This window comes from Dreissena polymorpha, chromosome 7, assembly GCF_020536995.1.
Source record: "Dreissena polymorpha isolate Duluth1 chromosome 7, UMN_Dpol_1.0, whole genome shotgun sequence".
NCBI lineage: Eukaryota > Metazoa > Mollusca > Bivalvia > Myida > Dreissenidae > Dreissena > Dreissena polymorpha.
In genome coordinates, this window is record NC_068361.1 from 4764640 (window position 1) to 4785268 (window position 20629).

Here is a 20629-nt window from a genome sequence, read left to right on the forward strand (position 1 = left end):
TGTGACAAATATTCCAATATCGCACTTTTTATGAATTAATAAACATGGATCAATTATGTATAAAATACAAATAATCGGCGAGCACAAGTCGCCTTGTCTGGTAACGATTTTACAAGCAAACGTACTCGAAATAGCGCCGGGGCTCGTGCGTACATAACTTTTAATTTTGGACTATATCGGGGTAACGACTATACGTTGCCCTGGAATCTTTCACGTTTAAAGCATGTGAATAGTGTAAACTGCACCAAGGTATCGAATGTCTTACAAAGGTCCCCATATAACGCATAGAATCTACCCTCTGGCTTAGAAATATTTGTGCACCAAGCTCTGTAAAATAACCATATTATTGGCAACCGAATATGCTGCTCTAAACCCTGCTTACGCCTCGTCAATTAAATATAATTAGTTCGTAAACCTGGTTAATGTATTATTTTTAATGCCTGCAAATACCTTGATCATAAAGTCAACGTGAGACCTCGGTAATTTGAAGAATCCCTCCGTGATCCCGATTTATATAAAGATACGATTATACTCTCACTTCAAACATCAGGAAAGTTTCAAGAATATAAAATATTATTGAAAAATACATTTAAAATAGGGGTTATAACGCGTATTTATGTAAAATTCCACCCATTCACGTCTTTACCTTGAGATTTTCCGCGCTTCAGCTTACTGCCACATTTTATTATTTCGTCGTGTGTAATGGGCAAATTTAAAATATAGTCGACATGGTCGTTATAATTTGCATTTGAATGTACATCAAAATTGTGTCGTGCGTTTTCCGATTACTTACATAGCAAAGATTGAAAGTATCTAATCCAAATATTGGGTTTAATACATGCATGTGTTGTTGCTGAACACCTAAATCCGTTAATGACTAACCAAAAAAAAACTTAGGATATTTACGGGAATCAATTGAACTTTGCATATTTTATTTGGATACTAGTATATAATATTTTTAAGCATGACATACGTTTTTGAACGGTCGACGTTTAGTTTTGCACAATTAGATATTCCAAACTAACTTACAAAAATTACTTGCTAGTAGATGTGTTTGATGTATTTTCAACTGTTTATGGGGGTGGGGGAAGCGGGGAATTCGGTCTACATTTTTCAGCACAAATGGCTTATCTCATTCTTGAGAGTGTTTGAATTTAAATTCCAGAAAGCAAGTCCTCATTTTATGCAGAAAAATAGTAGCATTCCCAATTAGCTTTTATGTTATCCATGTTCTATAAACACACACAAAAATAACTTATGCTACTGACGGTCAGTAAAATTTCACGGCTTTGTTTTGCTCCAACAAAACAGGTTGATATATTATTAAGTTAACAGTAATTTTATATTTTAATTCTTATCTTGTTTGCAAGCACCTTGATGTGTACGTTTGAAAAACAGGTCTACGATAATTAAATCAATATGTTTAATTTGCAATCATTGGGCGGTCGGTCGAGTGGTGACGACAAAATAGGTTATTCAAACCAGATATGAATCAGTGTATGAAATGCTGTGCTCCTGCTTGGATTGCAAAAAGTCTGATCAGTGAGGAAAGGCAAACAATGGAATTGTAAATGTTGGCACAGCCTTTTGTATAATCGATCATTGCAATAATACAATCAACTGTATACGGCAAGGGGATCTAGTTCAATGAACAATGCAGATAATTAAATGTACTAGTCATCAGCTTTATCGATCATGTGTTTGCTTGATGTTTTAAATTGGCCACAAATAACATGCTGTGTTTTGGGAATGAATGCACTAATTTCTTAAAAGCAAGACAGTTAAATGATGCAATTCCTGCATATAGTTAATTACGATTTCAACAAAATTATGTAACATAGTAATTGTTATATGGTCGTAATAGATTTATCGACAACTGAAAATCGTGTATGAAGAGATGTTTGTTTAATCCATATGCAAATACATCAAATTAATCAAAACATAAAAAAACATTTGTATAACTCGTTCTGGCAAAACATTCATAATTGTGTTTTAAAATTTCCTGCGTTAAAACTATCAGAGTGTCTTTAACTATTAAATACCTATTCTCTTTAACATTCTGAATTCTAAATTTATCTATCGTTCACTTGTCTTGCTCGATAAACCGACCTGCATTTAATACTTCTGTCAATGATCGTTCAAATACACATGTATCAAGTTTCTTGTTTAGATTATATCAGGCGTTACATGTTAACAAAACGATAAAAATGATGATTAATTGGTAAACGGCTTTATACCCTTGTAAAGGCATTATATATTAACTATTTATTTATGAAACTCACCAGAGTTAATTAAGCCAAGAGCTGTTTAAAGAAGTATTCACACATGAATACAATTAACTAACAATTTCAGATATGAAACAGTAAAAGTAACATATTGCCATCGAATGGATTATTTTATATAACAAAAAAGCTTTTAACGAATATTCGCATAATTTTAATCGACTGTGGTAATGCATGTATTTCCTGTCTTACAACGGACATGTAAAGACCGAGACATATATTATGTAGTGTTGTCCTGTCTCGCGATACAGGGCCAGAAATTGGTATGTATACAACATAAAAAGTGAACTTATGAACAAAGAAGTCTTACGTTTTTGATTGATTCAGTTGGGTACCCAATATGTGGGTAAGAAATGTATTAAGTACACGTTTTTTGCTCAACGATTTTAATGCAACATCTTTTTGGTTGCGTCAGTTTTATAAGAAGATAACCGAATGTGCAAACCCACTGTAGGTCTATACGGTTGACAATAAATATTAACGCCATGCGATTGAAGAAAGTAATGTCTATGCAGTCGAACCCTTCTAAACCGGACACGCCTGAACCACGTATATAGTCCGGTGAAGATTTTAGTCCGGCTAAGAGGGTAAATAGAATGCCGATATACAGCAAGTTAACTAGAACGTCTTATAAGTGTTGGTTTATTTTTAAGCAGTCACATAAACAACCAATCAATGAAATATGGATCTTTCATCTATTACATCCAAGATTGCAGCTTCTTTCTGTATTTGCAGGATGACGATCTGAAATATTAAATCTATGATGCTATATTCTTCAATTCTTTTGTAAAAAGAAGGGATGTAGTTGACACGTGATCGTAACTTGATTGTATCGTTCCTAACAAATGTGTAACTCTGTTGCTCTGGACTCCTTCCTACCATTCAGTAATTAAATGGTTATTAAATTGAATACGTTTTAATTCCCTTTTATTATTGTTCAATTTGAGTTGAAATGCTACGAGGTTAAATTTTATTTTCATTTATATGTATCATGAATATTGCTGGGCCAAGTATGTTTGAGCTCTCTAAAACCGGTTTAAATCCCCAGTGCTTTGCATTGACCGTTCCAAGGCGGTGACCCCAGCTTTATTCTACTAGATGTGTATGTTGTTTCGTATTGTGCTGTTTCGTATTGTTCTGGCCACTTGTCTTAAATAAAGGACCACAAAATTGTGTATAATAAGAATGCAGTACTGCTCCAGCAGCCGGAGTTTAACTTCTTTTTATTATATTAAATAACAAACTAATTCAAAATATTTTGACTTTATCAATAATTATTAACCATGTGTGTTACACTACAATAAAACGAGTTATTTAGTCGATTCGATAGCTGTTGACTTTTCAAAGTTAAAACAATATCCTTGCAAAAGATTAAAAGATTCTTTTATCATTTTGTTTTCAATATGTAATATGGTTAAATACACCAAAAAACTAACAATACTAAAGAAATACACGTGTGATTTGAGCTAATTTGATCAAAATTATTACTTCTATTGATGGGTATAATTCACAAGCATTTATTGGCTATAATATAAATTTTCCATGTTCACGGTATGTAAAAGTGTACAGCTCCTTCGTGGAATTTAATTATGCAATCCGATTTATTTAACAATATATTTTATGTGCACTAAACAATTGTGAACTTCTCAAGTGTGGTTTAATGTTAAATGGGCAGCCCTGTATTGAGCACAATGCTTAATTTTAACTGTATACATTTTATCACAGGTAATTGCAAGCGTCCACATTTGATGATGTTCTTTTCTTTTTTACCATATCTCTCATACCAGCTGAGTGATTTTGTTTTATTTTATGCTTTCCGGTGGTTTATAGAGAAATATCTGGTAAACGAAAATTATCGATAATGTTCACTTTTTTACTGTTAAATGACAAAATGACGTCATTATTCCAGCGAAATTCTTCAGTTTAACGGTTTTACAATGTAAATAAACGGTGAAAAAAGCATAAAATAAAAAGACAATTTGCTGGATTCGGTGGAATTTCCATTTTTATTCACTCGTGATCATAGAAAACACATGTTTTCACTCGTGGCTGTGCCACTTGTTAAAATATTATTTTCTTATATCACTCGTAAATTACAATCGATATTCCACCGAATCCAACAAATATCGTATATTTAATGTATGTCTCACTAACAAATCTTTTTCATTTTACTTAAATACGAGTTCTCCATTTTAATTAAGTTTCACATGCATTAATATGAATTAAAACGGAAATAATTGTCATCGCAAGAAACCGATTCCAATACAATTCAGGACAAAATATGCAACACAACATTGAAATTCCATTAAACTGACCAAGATCCAAACTTCGCTTATCGTCTTGGAATGATTGATTGGACTATTGTGGTTAAAACCGGTTGATAGGCGCAAAATACCTTGTACTAAGCTCAAGGTTGATCACATAATACACACGAGTAAACCTGACAGCGAAGCTTAAACAGCCAAATAATAAAATGTTACTTGATTTATTGTAGGATAATCAATAAACAACTAAATATTCACAACAAAAACAGAAATCGATTTTCTGAGGCACGATAAAATGAAGTATATACAATTAGCTGAAGCCCTTTTGGGTGACACATTTTCATGACCCTACCTCATATATTAGAAACTAAAACGTAAGATGTGAAATATTCATTTATGTACGATATGTTTATACCAGATGTTATATCTGGGATCTATGGCATTAGCAAAACATTCATCAACGCTTTGGCAAGCTGCCAAAGGTCATCTTGATATGCGACTAATCATCTTTCGTCCACTTGTCTTTGATGGCCTTTTTTAAGCCATGCATGGGTACACAAATGACAATTAATCAATTGCTTTTTATCCCACATTCAAATTTCATGGGATTACAATAATGGCGTTTTCGGCCATGATTCAGGAAGGGTAACATAATTAACAAGGCTGTAAATGAAAAAAGATCATATGTTTAGACAGTCTGACTTGATCCTTAATCTTATAAAAGTCAATCGAATTTTCGCGACCTGGAAACAGTGTTGGAACGTCTTTCTTGAGAAATGGTTGCAAAGAACGGTCAGTATAATAGTCTGCATTCACTGTTACATTATAGCAAATAATACGGATTGATGTGGCACAATAACCGTTACCTTCAGACGTATAATAAAGCCACGACAAAATTTGTGCAAGTCTGGGTAATTTCTGCTAGCCGTTGTAAAATACAGATAAACTGCTTTCCACTAATGTCATCAGCTAGGTACCACTTGTCATTGCTTGTTTCGCCCTTTTAAACCTAGGACAAGCTCTAAGTGGCGGGCGGCAGTGTTGATCAGACACTACCCATTAGTGGGTGGCTTCCAGCTACTGGCGTTCCTCCTTAGCCACAGCCAGCTGGAGCTTCTTTCTGCTGCCTGTGATACCTTCTTAATGGCCAGCTTTCTCGCCTGTCCCTATATTCCCATATCCTGGAACATCTTTCCCAGCGATGGTGCAGGAAACCCTCTGCATCCCACTTCAATCGGGTAGTTCCATGCTCTCCACCCGGCCTCTCTACATTCCTGGACGAGATCTTCGTACTTGGCCTTCTTTCTCTCATGTGCCTGAGTACATCTTTCTTCCCACGGGACAGTCAGCTCTACCAGGATGATCTTCTTTGTCTTTCCGGAGACCATCACAATGTCTGGGCGTAGGGTAGTGTGGACAATGTCTGGAAACTGCGGCTGTTTCATAAGATCTGCCCGTAGTTCCCAGTCATTTGTGCCGTCTAGGATACTCGGATGTCCTCCCTTTGTACCCTTCATTACTGTCCCTGCTGGTACAAAGTTGCTGTGCTTTGCCCCTGCATGTACTCGTGCCTTCTTCTTGTGTCTCTCAAGTGTATCCGCTACCTCTCGGAGTACCTGGTCATGTCTCCAGCGGTATCTCCCCTGGGCAAGTGCTTCCTTACACGAGGACAAGATGTGATCCAGGGTAGCTCTTCCTCCACATAGGGTGCATTCTGCTGTTTCTATCAGCCCCCATCTCTGGAGATTCGCCGGTGTTGGCAAGACATCATAAACTGCCCGGATCAGGAACTGCAGTTGAAAAAACTGGTACTTCCAGATATCTGTCCATGACAGTTTCCTCCCTGTTGTCTGCCACTTTGTCCAGCTTCCCTGGCTCCCCATCTGGACTGCTTTCACCTTTCTTATCTCTTCTTCTTCCTTTCGGATTTCGCTCTGAACAAGTTCTCTTCTTTGGACTGTTGTGGCTGAACTCCACGGTTGTTTAGTGTTCAAGCCGAGTCCCTGTCTACCTTGACAACTTGTTCCCACTATGTCTTGATGTCTCAGTCGACTCTCTGCCTGCTCAACTGCATTCGATGCTGACCATCTTCTTCCAGTTCTGACCTCTATCCCTGCATTTCTAATGCTCATGTCACTAGAGTCTCGTAGGGTCAACACGAGCCTTGCCTTACTAACTTTGTACTCCTCTACAATTGATGAAAGAGGGAGCTGCAACATTCCGGTTCTGTTGTAGAGTCCAATACTTGTCATACATGATGGAAGTCCGAACCATCGTCTCAGGCTCTTGTTTATCATGCTTTCCAAGCTATCAACCGTCGATGTTGGGATCTCATACAACATTAGTGGCCACAGGAGACGGGGCAGGAGGCCATGCTGGAAAAGCCATGCCTTGAACTTCCCTGGTAGGCCTGTTCCCTCTATCTTTGCAAGCCCATTCCTCAGTTGCTGCCTGATGCGCTCTGTGTTATTTCTGCTATCACCCAGTGTGGTGTCAAACCATTTACCCAAGCACTTGACGGGTTTGTCAATAAGTGATGGGATATCCTCGCCCTGTACCCTGAGTGTTGTCTTCTGCCAGACTTTACCTCTTCTCAAGATAAGAAATCTTGACTTCCTTGGTTTGAAGGCCATTCTAGCCCATGACACAACATCTTCAAGGGCTGATAGGATCCATCGAGCTTGTATGTGGGACTCTGTTGTGATAGTCAGATCATCCATAAATCCCCTCTGTGGTGGAAGTCTGATATCTGTCTGGGTCTTCGGTCCCCTTGACTCCCTGTCTCCGGCTTTGATGATGAGATTCATAGCGGCGATGAATAGTACTACTGACACTGTGCAGCCTGTTACAATCCCCTTCTGAAGCTGTATCCAGGATGTTGTAAAGTTCTTTGTTGTGAAGCGCATGTTGATGTTTCTGTAGTAGCTTCTGACAATGCTCTGAATATGTTCTGGTACATGGTGGTGTTTCAGAGCAAACTCTATTACCTGGTGGGGTACCGTGCCATACGCATTTGCTAGATCCAGCCATACAACTGTGAGATCTGTCTTGTTGATCTTAGCTTCCCTGATTAACTGGCTAATAGCGCATGTGTGTTCAATGCAGCCAGAGAATCCTGGAACACCTCCCTTCTGTGCTGATGTGTCAATGTACCCATTACTGGTCATGAATGTTGTAAGACGCCTGGCAACCACTGACATGAAGATCTTGCCCTTCACATTCAACAATGATATTGTTCGGAACTGTCCAATATCCTTGGAAACCTCCTCCTTTGGGACGAAGATGCCTTCTGCTCGCTGCCACTCCACAGGTACATCTCCTTTACGCCAGACCACCTTCAATAGTTTCCACAACCGTCTCAGCAGTTTTGGGCATGACTTGTACACCTTGTAAGGTATTCCATTTGGGCCTGGTGCTGACTTGGATCTAGCCTTCTTGATTATATCTTGGACCTCCTTGAGGGTTGGTTCTCCCTCAGTAAATGCAACAATGGGCATGGGTACTGGGGCTATGCGTTTATGTCCCTCCATCCGCATATGTCTCGCCTGATCAGAGTGCGTGTTCTTCAGATGCTCTTCAACCTCCTCTTTAGAACAATTCAGCTGTCCCGCTTTCTTCTCTTCAAGGATTTCCTTGCTAAAACCATAGGGATTGGAAAGAAATCGTGATCTTTGTCTGGCCTTCTCCCTTCTGGCTTTTCGTATCCTTTCCGCTTTCCTCAGGTCTTGAAGTCTGCGTCTGGTGTGGTCTCGTAGTTCCTGTAGACCAATTTTCTCTAGCTCTGATGCCTGTCTGTACTGGTTCCCCAAGTTGCGAAGGTCCTTCCTCAACTTCTCTATTTCTATCTGCCGTCTGTTCTTGGCGACTGTAGTCTGCTTCCTTTCCGATGGTGTCACCCCAAATCTTTCCTTCCCGACTGCATATATCAGTCTACACATACTCCGCAGTTTCCTTTCTACTGTTCCAAGTAACACCTGTTCCACGATGCCATCTACATCCTCATCAAACTCCTTCCACTGTTTCTCGTTCACAGCTGGCCATTTGATGCGCTCTAGTCTGTCATCTGTACGACTGCCCTGGCTACCAAGATCATGTTCTGGTCTTGTAGGCTTATCCACCTGTTCCACCTCAGATTCGTGGAGATCCTCAGCACTGTGGTGTTCTTCCTGGCTGTGGTCCTCCTGTGTCTCACCAGACAAGTCTGTGCACTGTTTCTGCTCCGGATCAGGCTGACAACCCTTCCTAGACCGGTGTATCTTGAGACCCCTGGCATTCTTACAGATTTTCCCGCAAACACACTGAGCTGTCTCTGTATAGGCCTCACCTGTCAATGTCCGTTGAACTAGCCGTGTCGATTCCGTTGTGTCCGTCCTATTGGATCTCTCTTCCACCCCCCTCTCGGAAGACCCTGGGGGTATCTTTTTGTATGTCTTGTTGTAGCTGTTCTGTGGGTTACTCCGTACGGAGTCATCATCTTGGGGTGCCGGCCCTTGATGCCCAATTCCAGTCTCTCCTGGATGTCCACTGTCTCTCCAGTTGTCACCAATCTATTCCTGGTTGTCATCCAGTCTTTCCTGAAAGTCACTGATTCCTCAGAAGTCATGTTGTAAAATACAGATAAACTGCTTTCCACTAATGTCATCAGCTAGGTACCACTTGTCATTGCTTGTTTCGCCCTTTTAAACCTAGGACAAGCTCTAAGTGGCGGGCGGCAGTGTTGATCAGACACTACCCATTAGTGGATGGCTTCCAGCTACTGGCGTTCCTCCTTAGCCACAGCCAGCTGGAGCTTCTTTCTGCTGCCTGTGATACCTTCTTAATGGCCAGCTTTCTCGCCTGTCCCTCTATTCCCATATCCTGGAACATCTTTCCCAGCGATGGTGCAGGAAACCCTCTGCATCCCACTTCAATCGGGTAGTTCCATGCTCTCCACCCGGCCTCTCTACATTCCTGGACGAGATCTTCGTACTTGGCCTTCTTTCTCTCATGTGCCTGAGTACATCTTTCTTCCCACGGGACAGTCAGCTCTACCAGGATGATCTTCTTTGTCTTTCCGGAGACCATCACAATGTCTGTGCGTAGGGTAGTGTGGACAATGTCTGGAAACTGCAGCTGTTTCATAACATCTGCCCGTAGTTCCCAGTCATTTGTGCCGTCTAGGATACTCGGATGTCCTCCCTTTGTACCCTTCATTACTATAATATAAAAGACGCATACCGTTACCCCCACGCATATAAAACAACGCCTTATTTGTCGTAACGGAGTTTCTCTATTTCTGTTTAAGATGAGATACACACGCTAGCTCGAGAACGTCTGTTCTTTTTTCACAAAGCTCGTGGAAGAAGCTTGTTTTTGTACTTTTACATTCTATGAAAATTGCTACAAGATTATTTTAACTTTTCAGCTCACGTCGGGAGTGACGATCGTGCACCGTTTTTGTGTTGCGTTAAATTCATCTCAATACAATAACCGAACTGATTTTGACTTAATCACATAAAGCTCTTCGTCATTAGCTTACATAAACAACAACATTCATTTTAAACATAAATACAACACATTCATAATTTAGAAGATAAAACAATTTTTAATACACAGACAATGAAAACGGTCCGCAAGAATGTCACATGCATGTGGTTTATACATAGTGATTTGCTTTATACAAATTAATATCTTATACATTGATTAAAATTCCTACCTTTTGTTAAACTTATGAATTTATAAACGATACTTTTGTTGCTTTCTCCTGAATCTCGTTCATTTAGTAAATCCGACAGTTCGTGTTACGCTTATTGAAAAATAGCTTAAATAACGGTCCTCACGTGTTATTGACGTAACGTCCGAAAAAAGGATAAAAAGAGAATGTGTTGTCATACACCCAAAGTACGGTCAAAAAGTATCGCTTTCATGTAATTATTTATTTCTTGCTCACGTGTAAGCACAATCTCAGACTGTTTCACAAACTTGACTCGCTCTTCTTACGCGACGTGATTTCTTATTCCGATTCCGAATGTTAAATTAACATTTACGACAGAAAGCTCATGTAAACAATAATCCGAAAATGTCATTTTCAAAACCGTATTTAGTTATGTAGTTAATATTTCAAGGTCGTAAGTGAAATGAACTAATTAGCTGCCATTTAATTAGCGTTCAATAATTAAAATGTAACACATACTCTAATAAAGCAACCATTATTTGCTTTCTCATAGTGGGCCACTACATCATACGAAAGGCAGTTGCGACAGAAAGATTCTTTAACCGTAAATAAGCGCAAAAAAACGCTTTTATGTCAGAGGTTAGGTTGATTTGAGTGTGAACTTTTTGCACCTCGAAATGTTTGCCTCGTAACCCCTGTACGCAGGTGAAAAAAAGCGAAATGTACTTGCCGTTGGCCGTTATTGACAGGGGACCGTTAAACCCAATATAAATGATTTAGTCGGGGGGAATATTTACTTAGCGTTGTATCCAGGTGACCGTTGTTCTCAGGTGACCGAGAAGTCAGGTTGACTGTTTATGACAACCTAAAGGTGTGCTTTAGTTCAGTTCGAGTGTGCATGTGGAGATTTTGTGTGACTGTTTTCAATTGGTGGATTCGTACCAAGAAAAACACAACACTGCACTCCATTAAGTCATATTTTGCACAATGTGGTGGAGTTCGTCTGATATAACTCCCGAGCATGTACGTGTAAACTTAATCTTGGTTAAATCTATCAACCGAAATTTAGCGTTGATAGAACAATTACTGAACGATAGATTTTACATGAGATTACTGTGAGAATCATAAAACTTCGGGTTTGTCTGGCGCTTTTTGCAGTTTTAAAACATGCGACGCTACATCGGTTTCAAATCAGACCGGCATCCGAGCCATTTATGATCATATACCTCATTCACATTGAAATCACATTTAATTTCTTTGTCAGCCACTTGCAGGGATTAATGGCATTTAGCCGACGTAAAAGAGTTTTAAGGAATTGCGCCGTTCACAACGTATTATCTTTAATTTCATGCGTTGTTAAAACATATGCAGTCATTCGATACGTTTTTTTCTTATTTTTATCTCAAACAATACATGTTGTGAGTATGCTTCAAATTAGTGTCTCCTTCACCTCATACCGATGGCTCTCACTCGCCGGGACCGACAACAAAAGTTCAAGCTATCCAGAATTTGAGCTATCCGATTTCTTATACACTTATGTTTACTAACATGAATCTGCAATCGATTTACATATTCAGACGAAGAGTATTTATACTGCCTTTACTCCTTTCTACTTTCTACTTTTGAATCAGTAAGAACCAAATATATACTTACTATTTCTATGAATCAATATTTTAAAACAGTTACACATACAATTAAAAATATTATATACTAAATGCAAATGATATCTTGTTTACGTAGCACATGTAACACGTACAGTTACATGTTAGAAGCAACACGTAAACCAAAACATGCATAGACTTCCGAAACAAATTATGTAGCTGAAATTATAATGTGTTTGGAAATCAAAACGCAATACAAAGTTTTATTTAAACGCTACGAGAGCTACACTTTAATAATGAAAAATATGGTTAGGATGGCCCTAGATTGCTCACTTGTGTAATTCAAATTTGACAAGGTCTGTTTTAACCCCTAAGGCATAATTTGAACAAACTAAGAGGAGATTCACTATGCGATGATACACATCGAATATTTCTATAAATTCTTAGACCCATGCGGTTTCAAAGACGTATATATTTTAGGAAATTTACTGTATACGTTATTACAAATGTATTTTATATTGTGATGTTAGAATATGTTAGTGGAGAACAGTGAATTTTTATTTATAGTTACAAGGACTTTAGCAAAACAGGCGGCCCAAAAGTTCCACCCGATGTAAATAACCCAACACCAACGACTGCCGCAGTTTGCATCGCTCTCGCGCCTCCAGCAGCCACCGTTCATCCGGTATGTGCCGCAGCGCTTACTACAGACGACGCCAAAACGACACTTTCATACCAGCAGAACAACCAGGTTAAAGTAATTTGATGCAAAAAGCACTGTAACGGATATAAACAGACTAGGAGTTTTAATGATAAATAACCGTATGGAGGCTTAACACAATAGATTGCAATATCTGGACTAGAAATTGCGGCTGTGGTCCTGTCCGACGATGCAGGACAAGTAAATAAATTCCCACAACAGTCATTCAATTTAATATTTGTAAAACAGATGCAATTTTACTAACAACGCTGAGGCACGATGGGACAGCTGCCTCGGGGAAACTTAACATAATAATGCAAAGTGCTGCCTATTCAATTAAAAGAATGCAACCTGATGTACATGTCTGAATATATCAATACAATGTATATCATCTTCGTCAGATGCATATATATTTATATATTTTTCGAAGGGCGTATGACAGAAAATAAGTGCATTTTCATTTATGGGTTTCGAGTACTGTGTATAAATATGTTTATTTTTGTTTATGTTTTAACTACGCACCAGCCATTGCAACTTTTCAAACTTTTTTGAAACAAACGTATTCGTGTTATATATTTGATTCTGTAAACAAAACTATATTCGTATAGAAAGTTGCTGCATTCCAGTGTTAAATCGCAACTTTCAAGTATCCTTATATTAAAAAGCGCGACCTTTAACAATTCTTCGATATTAATTATTATTGCAATAAGTTGTCGCCAACGTTTTAAACATTAATTTCCACACATAACGACCATATTAAGATGAGTTCAAAACATGATCTTGAGTAACATCTAATGTTGACTTAGTTTTCAAGTTCACAACGAAGACGAAAATCGTGGCGAAATTAGCAACAAAAGAATAACCTCTTCGTGTTTCCGTTTTGATATATCCTAAAATAATAATTTCCATTAAACGCCACCAGTATCTAGTCATATTCTTACTAAGTGCTACACAACCACAATCACGCCGTTATTCAGTCAAAATTGACTGAAACTGATACCGGAAGTGATCTAAATTCAAAAGTAGGACCTTCATTTGTTGTCATTTGTTGGTCATACCAACCGCGATCTTCTTACATAATCCGCGTAACAGTTTCATGTATCGATTTTCAAGCAACTTGCCAGCCAACTTCTGCTTTCTTCTAGTGTTAATTGCCTTAGTAAACCCTCTTGATTTCAAACAGTTCAAATGTAATAACATTGGAAATAAGAAGAAGATAATAGCGCGATATTTGAAGACATAAATTAATGTTTGTCAGCAAAGTTGGGCACTCATTAATAAGTCAAATCTTCAATATATTTTGCGTGTTAATTCTGTGTCATTGGGCCAGAAAATAATTCAAATAATTAACTTATGACGTTCTTTAAGCGACGAAATGTATTACACTTCAAATGCAATTAATGTTTAGAAAAATTCCGTTGCCTTTGATTAAAATATAATCACTAAAGGGGCATATTACCGGCATATCTCTTAACTATAATATTATTGTAATATGAGAAAAGGTGCTGTCTAATTAACGAGCAGAAGCTTATAGGCACGTCTTATAATAAGATTTCTGTGTTAGATTACATGTTAGATATTAATCAGTGTCAAGCACATTAATTTGGAACAAAACATTAAAATGCTTTACATAAAAATCGTGTATCTGTGGAAACCAATACACTGTAATTTGTTTTAGATGAAGTAACGAAAATCAATGGAAGATGATGTATAAGGGGAACATTAAAGGGTTTTATTTTTTACTTTAGGATGGTTTATTTAATTTTAATGTCAATTTTTTATTCTCTTATTCTCAACCCACCACATGCATATAACCGCGGAATTTAAAATAAAATTAATAAATAAGGTTTTATGGAACCACAAATCAAATTGTGTTGACCTCCTAATATACAACGAGCTAGATAACACCGATACTGACAAATAAGGTCGTAATTATGTATGTGTGTGGAATGAACCAATTTGCACCGACTGATTGGGATTTCAAAACAGACCAAATATATGTTGTACGCGAAGGAGTTTTTTGCTGTACAGCAGTCAACTATTTACTATGGAACATAACTTTTCTTTCCTTTAGTTTATGTTGCTCCTTTCTGATTTTGTTATTAACCAGTGTTTTATCTGTTTTAAAGAGTAATAAGAACGTGTAAACTTGGTTTCAGCTTCAACATTTATTTAAAACGATATCGGCATTTATTGCAAAAATAAGGGTTCAAAACAAAAAAATTCATATAATTGCATGTAGTGAAATCAAATAACTAAATAATGCTTAACGTGCACCATTTGTTATATGTCAAAATCTATTTATTTTATCAATTATATTGCAGAAATAGCTAATAAAGCGCATATAATTTAGTATGGTTAATCTGGAAAAGTTCTAAGATAAATGTTTGGTAATATTATATATAACTTTCCTTTGTTAATTTATAAAATAAACACAAGTATTTGCCACCCACTCGTGCAATGGAAATGTAATGCATGTGTGATAATTAAACACAGCATGATGTGTCCAATTATTAAAAAGTAAACGTAAGGGTACCAAATACATTTTTATTTAAATATTCCAATGTATGCCTATGCATTAAACAAATGTATCATTGGCTAACACAATTAACATTTAATTACACAATAGAAAAGAAATTCTTAAGAAGATAAGCTAGTATATTGTGTTAAAAGTCGAATGTTTCCCTCGAAATCTTCACAACGCAATGGTTCTAAACTCAGAGTGCTTTATTGCTTGTTGAATGTTTTTTTTATAAACTACTAGACTTTGAGAAAAAAATCTATCAATGCATTTTACTATCAGTATTGACATACATTCAAAATGCATGCTATATAGTTGTTAATTCCATTACTCCTTCACATTGTCAGCACATCTGATATTTGTTGTTTTGCCGCGTTTTGATAACAGACAAACACATACGCTTAATGTTAATTGCATTTTGGTAACAATTCACTTATGTTCCATCACAATAAATCAACAGAAAATTTTAAAAATACAAGGTCATGATTGCTTTGTTTCATGTCTTTGCAAGTTTGATAGATCTAGAATTTTGTTGAGTATCTAACATGCAGTCAGAACGATGCATGAATTTTGTTAAGCCTAGCGCTTGACAGAACAGCTTCTAAAATATAATGCAAAAGAAAAACAATAAAATATGCACATTAATTAGTTATTAACCACTGTATATTGGAGCAAAATTTGATTTTCAACAATAGGGTACGAAATTGATCGAATTCGAGTTGAAATATATTTTACAATCACACTTTGGTATTAAAATGAACGCGTATCAATTTATATATCTTGTACAATCAAAACCTTTCTTAACATACCAAGAGAGAGAGAGAGGATTTTTTTTAAATCATGAAGAATATGCTAAAAATACCAACAACAATGTTAATGAAATTATACATTTTTGTTTAATTACATTGAATGAATAACACTCAACTTAAAATTAAAATCGACAAAAAAAATACTGACGAGTTTCTGTTCTATAAAACTTAAAAGTTTTTTTATCAATTATAGATATTTCTTGCAATCAAATGAAATTTTCAGTTTTATTTTTACTCAACAATCGATATGTATCCCATATTTATATTTCATATCAACAATGCAAACAAAGAACAGAAGCAGGGTGCACAATCCACGGGCTTTTCAGAGATTTACACACGGAGTGGACATAATGTAAACACACCGTTAAGAACTTTATTTTTGATTATATCTCAGGTTATTGAGAAAACATTTGCAAAACTCTTGATTGCATAAAATACAGTTTTTCCTGCAGTTCATGTCGATATCTTAAAATGTAAGAATAAAGCCTTTAATATAGCTGAAATGGGTGACAATATTTCACGTTGCGTGCTGCATAGCCGTGATGATGAATGCCTTACGTATCGAACCTTTTGCAAAGAACACTGGCTAATAAATAAAGTAATTTTGGTGTATTTCACATAGCCATAAACAGCATACACAACTGTCGCTTATGCACTAGTTAAAATTCTAAAGAATAAATTGTTTTAAAAAAAAATTTGAAACAAAAAAGCGGTGTGTTTATATCCATTCACATCAATTTATGATCCCCTGAGGTCAGTTGCACTTTTTACTTCATTTTGATTTATTTAACTTATTCGTAATTGTTTGATGAAAGCAGTGACTTCACACAGTTGTGTATTGTTTAAAACGTAAGAGACGCGGTCGTTCATTTTTTGAACAAATACAGTTTTTTAAACAATTGTAAATTGATTTTAAGAGTTACAACTGACAATACGATATTAAATTTATTGAAGCAAATACATTCAAGACTACGAATCATAATCGAGTAGCTGCATCCGGATGTACTCAGGAAAATTAAGAATGGTTATATTTACTTTGATTGTTTTGGAACATATTATCACAACCAGCTCCGGATGACCCATTAGCAGAGTAGGCAACTGCCTATGGGCCACGCGACTTTTAGGGGCCCTTAACGTGCAACACGGAATTCTCGCGGTGCTTAAGGAACTATTTTCCGTGTGTAAACATCTTTTTGCATATCGAATTAATATTTGAATATACACTCATATTTGACTTTACTTCATTTAAGAATAACCTTTTATAACGAAAATCCATACAGGTTTGCAAAAACAACACCGCCGCGTGGGCTCCATACGTTTTTCTGCCTATGGGCGTCCACGGTGCTAATCCGGCACGGATCACAACATGTCATGAACCAGTTTACTTCCTCATTCTGTTTCCCGAACTTCGCTGGGCACAAGGTATTTAAGACAACCGAGGCCGGAAAAAGGAAACAGAAATATAAAACAGGAAGGCAAATATGCGTATTTTTTTGCGAAAAAAATAATATTGCGAGAATATTTAGTGCGCACGCCACACTATACTAATGATTCTTTTACATTACTTCTTAAAGTATTTATTAACATGTGCAACAGCATAATCCAAAGTGTTTATGATACATTTAAATTCTTTGATAGCATCGCGAAAACAAATTGCGCGTGACGAAAATGTTTGAGTTGCTTAATCTATGGCTTTAGTTTTGTCAAAGTTCTATATTAATAAGTAGTCAACGCCCACTGCTGCGCGGCGGGCTATTGCTCGTATAATATAAAGGCCTTTTTCCTTTTTGCAATTTAATTTTGATGAAATTGATAAAAACATTATACAATCACGCAAAAAAACTTTTTCTGATGCACGCATTTAGTGGGATTCGAAATAAAGTCTACACAAATCGCGCACGTCAATGATAATTTACGAAAAAAGAGAAACATTATCTGCAGATTACATGAGTATAGTGTTTTTTCATGTAAATTTCATAAATTATTATTTATCTACAACTAATTTTACCGCGCATGCGAAACGTGTTCCCGGGACAACTTTTTATAGCTACAGATATAAATATTTATTGAGCATTTATAAAAAACGAGACCTACATGTCAAGCAAACTTTTTCTAAATACTTATTGACATATAATCTTCCTTTGTAAAATAAAATACATTTTATGTATGCCAATAAACTAATTAACACAGCAAAAGAAATAACACAAATAAATTTAAAAGATAAAATCTCAAAGAAATACTCTTGGGTAACTGCTTAGCATGGTCAGTTGAAAGCAATGTTATTTAAACCATCTTATGTGAATCCAAAACACACCCCTTGCCAATTTTTATGTGTTATGCATTCATATTATATATGATAAATATCATACATTTAATAAACTGTATTCAGCGATGCATATCACATACTAAATGTACATTTTGCTATTTCATCACCACACACCTTTTTCTTTTAAAACATATTACTACAGCTGCTATTGAAACGAACGATTTGCAATCGAATATAAAGAAATTGAAACAAAACAATGTGCCATATAGACGCGTAATCTACAAAGGATATACTAACAATAAAAATGATCAACAAGAGGATTTTAAATTCAATAAGGCCATCGGGCTTTAGATAAGTAAGTGTTTACAAAAAAAATCTGAACAAAAACGAAATGGCACGTTACTGTGAAAACATTTCAATAAAATGTACATGAATAGTACGCGTTTATCAATAAAAGACAACGTAAACTCATGAAAAAAACTTTCCGTTTACAAATTGACGTAGAGAAGGTTTGATTCAGTAACGCTGAGATAAAATTATGAATCACCAGAACTTCCGGAAAACCATTGACCCGAGATTTCTTCCCAAGGTTAAGACATCTGCAGCCGTCATAATTCCAAGATAGGTCGCAGCAGTTGTAAAAACTTCACCTCCGCCAATAGCAGCAGTGTTTCCAAGTGCTCCAGCCATCACAGCCGCACCACCAGCCATGGCGGCACCGGTAAGAATGACAGCCAATATCTGAACCTTCCAGTTTGGCAAAACTCGGAAGAGGTCTTTACTGATTTCTGCGATTTGTTCTGTAACGGTCTTGTCACCTGTATGGCGTCGCAAACAATTTTGAAGAACAGCTTTGTGCTCTTTTGCATGTGTGTGCGTGTAAAACAGCCGCCCATTGTCTGTTATTTGGTCTACAAATGAGAAAAACATTACTTTATCAAAATTCTTTGCCTTGTTGTCGATTTTCAGGACTCTTTGTCCACATAGGTTAGTAAGTGTCTTGAGATCTTCCGATTCGTTCAAAAACTTGTCAAAATCATCTTCCTTTGCAAATTCATCACCGCGGGTTATAGCTATTATAGTGTGATTAAATACGTTTTTGCCAAATATGATATTCAGCATTTCAGCCGTGTGTTTTTCTTCGTGTGAAAATCGACTACTTGATGTAAGAACAAGCAAGAAAACATTTGGTTGCAAGCCAACGATATCGTGAAGTTTTAATGCTGATTCTGCAACAGTTTTACAATCAAACAACCCGGGCGTATCGACAATTTCTATCAACCTCGGCTTTTCAGAAATGTTTGTTATACACCTTACTGCCCGTATATCATTTGTAACTCCTATTGAACTTATCCTCGATTTAAAGCTGTCAAACCCAAGAAGGGTATTTCCAGTCGCACTTTTTCCATTTCCAGTTTTCCCGACAAGAACAATCTTACACTCCCCAATCTGGTTAAAACGCACGCCTGGTGAAATGGACTGCGTCTCAGATTGCCTGATTTCATCAACAGATAACAACAATCTGTAATGTGGCAATTGTCGACAAAGTGATCTACTTATTTCTTGAAGCTGGGTCGCAATACTTTTGTCCGTTTTGTTGGTTTGGAGATAATTGTGCAGTACCAATTTGAGACTCTCATGGTATTCTAAATCACAGACGAACCGTCCAAAAGTTGCTATCTGTTCGGTTAATATAAGGAATTTATCGAAATCAAATACTTGTGTTGCGTTATCAATAAGCATGGTTCGACCTCCACATAGTTTCAAAAGCTCTTTGACAAAATCGAACGTCTCCATTAATGAAATCAAATGCTGGCCACTTACAAATTTATCACTGTGTGTTAATACTATCATTGTGCGTTCGAATATGCTCTTACCAAATACAACTCTCAGCATATCTGCTGTATATTTCTCGTCGTCTGTAAAATGATCTGATCTCAAAACGAGCACAAACACGTGGGGCTTTAGATCTGTTACCTCGAGGAGCTTTAAAGCTGTCTCAGCTATGTTTCTTGAGTTGAAAAGCCCGGGAGTGTCAACGACTGTAAACTCCAATTCATGATGAGAAACTGTTCTCGAGCACATTGCCTTTTCGACTTTACTGTTCGAGCTTGATGTGTTCATGGAGTTGTTAAGCTTGAATTCTTCGCGTCCAAGAAGAGTATTTCCAGTTGAACTTTTTCCCTTTCCTTTGTGTCCCAGGAGAACAACTACTCTCTCATTTATGCAGTCCGACATTCTTGTCTTCAATATGTATCCGTATATGTTTGTTAAAGACTGCTAAAATACTGACTACTGTAAAATGCTACAAATTTACTAACAAGTCTTGATAAGAAGTTACAGTTTACAAACAATGTTCGGACTTCAATCTTATCAACTGGCAAAGGAATATTGAGGCCAAAAATAAAATTTTAGTTTGGTTACCTTTATGTAGCATTTCTTTTAAAGTGGACTATTCATGCCTCCGATGAAACAATGCAGGGACGGTTTTTAGTATAACTTTGGATTGTTCGTCCATATCACCAGCCAAACG

The 20629-nt window shown here is 36.8% G+C and overlaps 2 protein-coding genes across 2 annotated transcripts; both read right to left on the bottom strand.

Annotated features, from left to right (window-relative positions):
• Positions 1–5712: 5712 nt before the first annotated feature.
• LOC127838151 (uncharacterized) lies at positions 5713–9149 on the bottom strand. Its single transcript, XM_052365729.1, has 2 exons — positions 8954–9149; positions 5713–8870 (listed from the first exon to the last, which is right to left on the bottom strand). The coding sequence occupies exons 1-2, from the start codon at positions 9147–9149 to the stop codon at positions 5713–5715; spliced, it is 3354 nt and encodes a 1117-aa protein (XP_052221689.1).
• Positions 9150–15033: 5884 nt separating this feature from the next.
• LOC127837368 (GTPase IMAP family member 8-like) lies at positions 15034–20426 on the bottom strand. Its single transcript, XM_052364357.1, has one exon. The coding sequence runs from the start codon at positions 20332–20334 to the stop codon at positions 18640–18642; it is 1695 nt and encodes a 564-aa protein (XP_052220317.1). The 5' UTR covers positions 20335–20426; the 3' UTR covers positions 15034–18639.
• Positions 20427–20629: the final 203 nt, after the last annotated feature.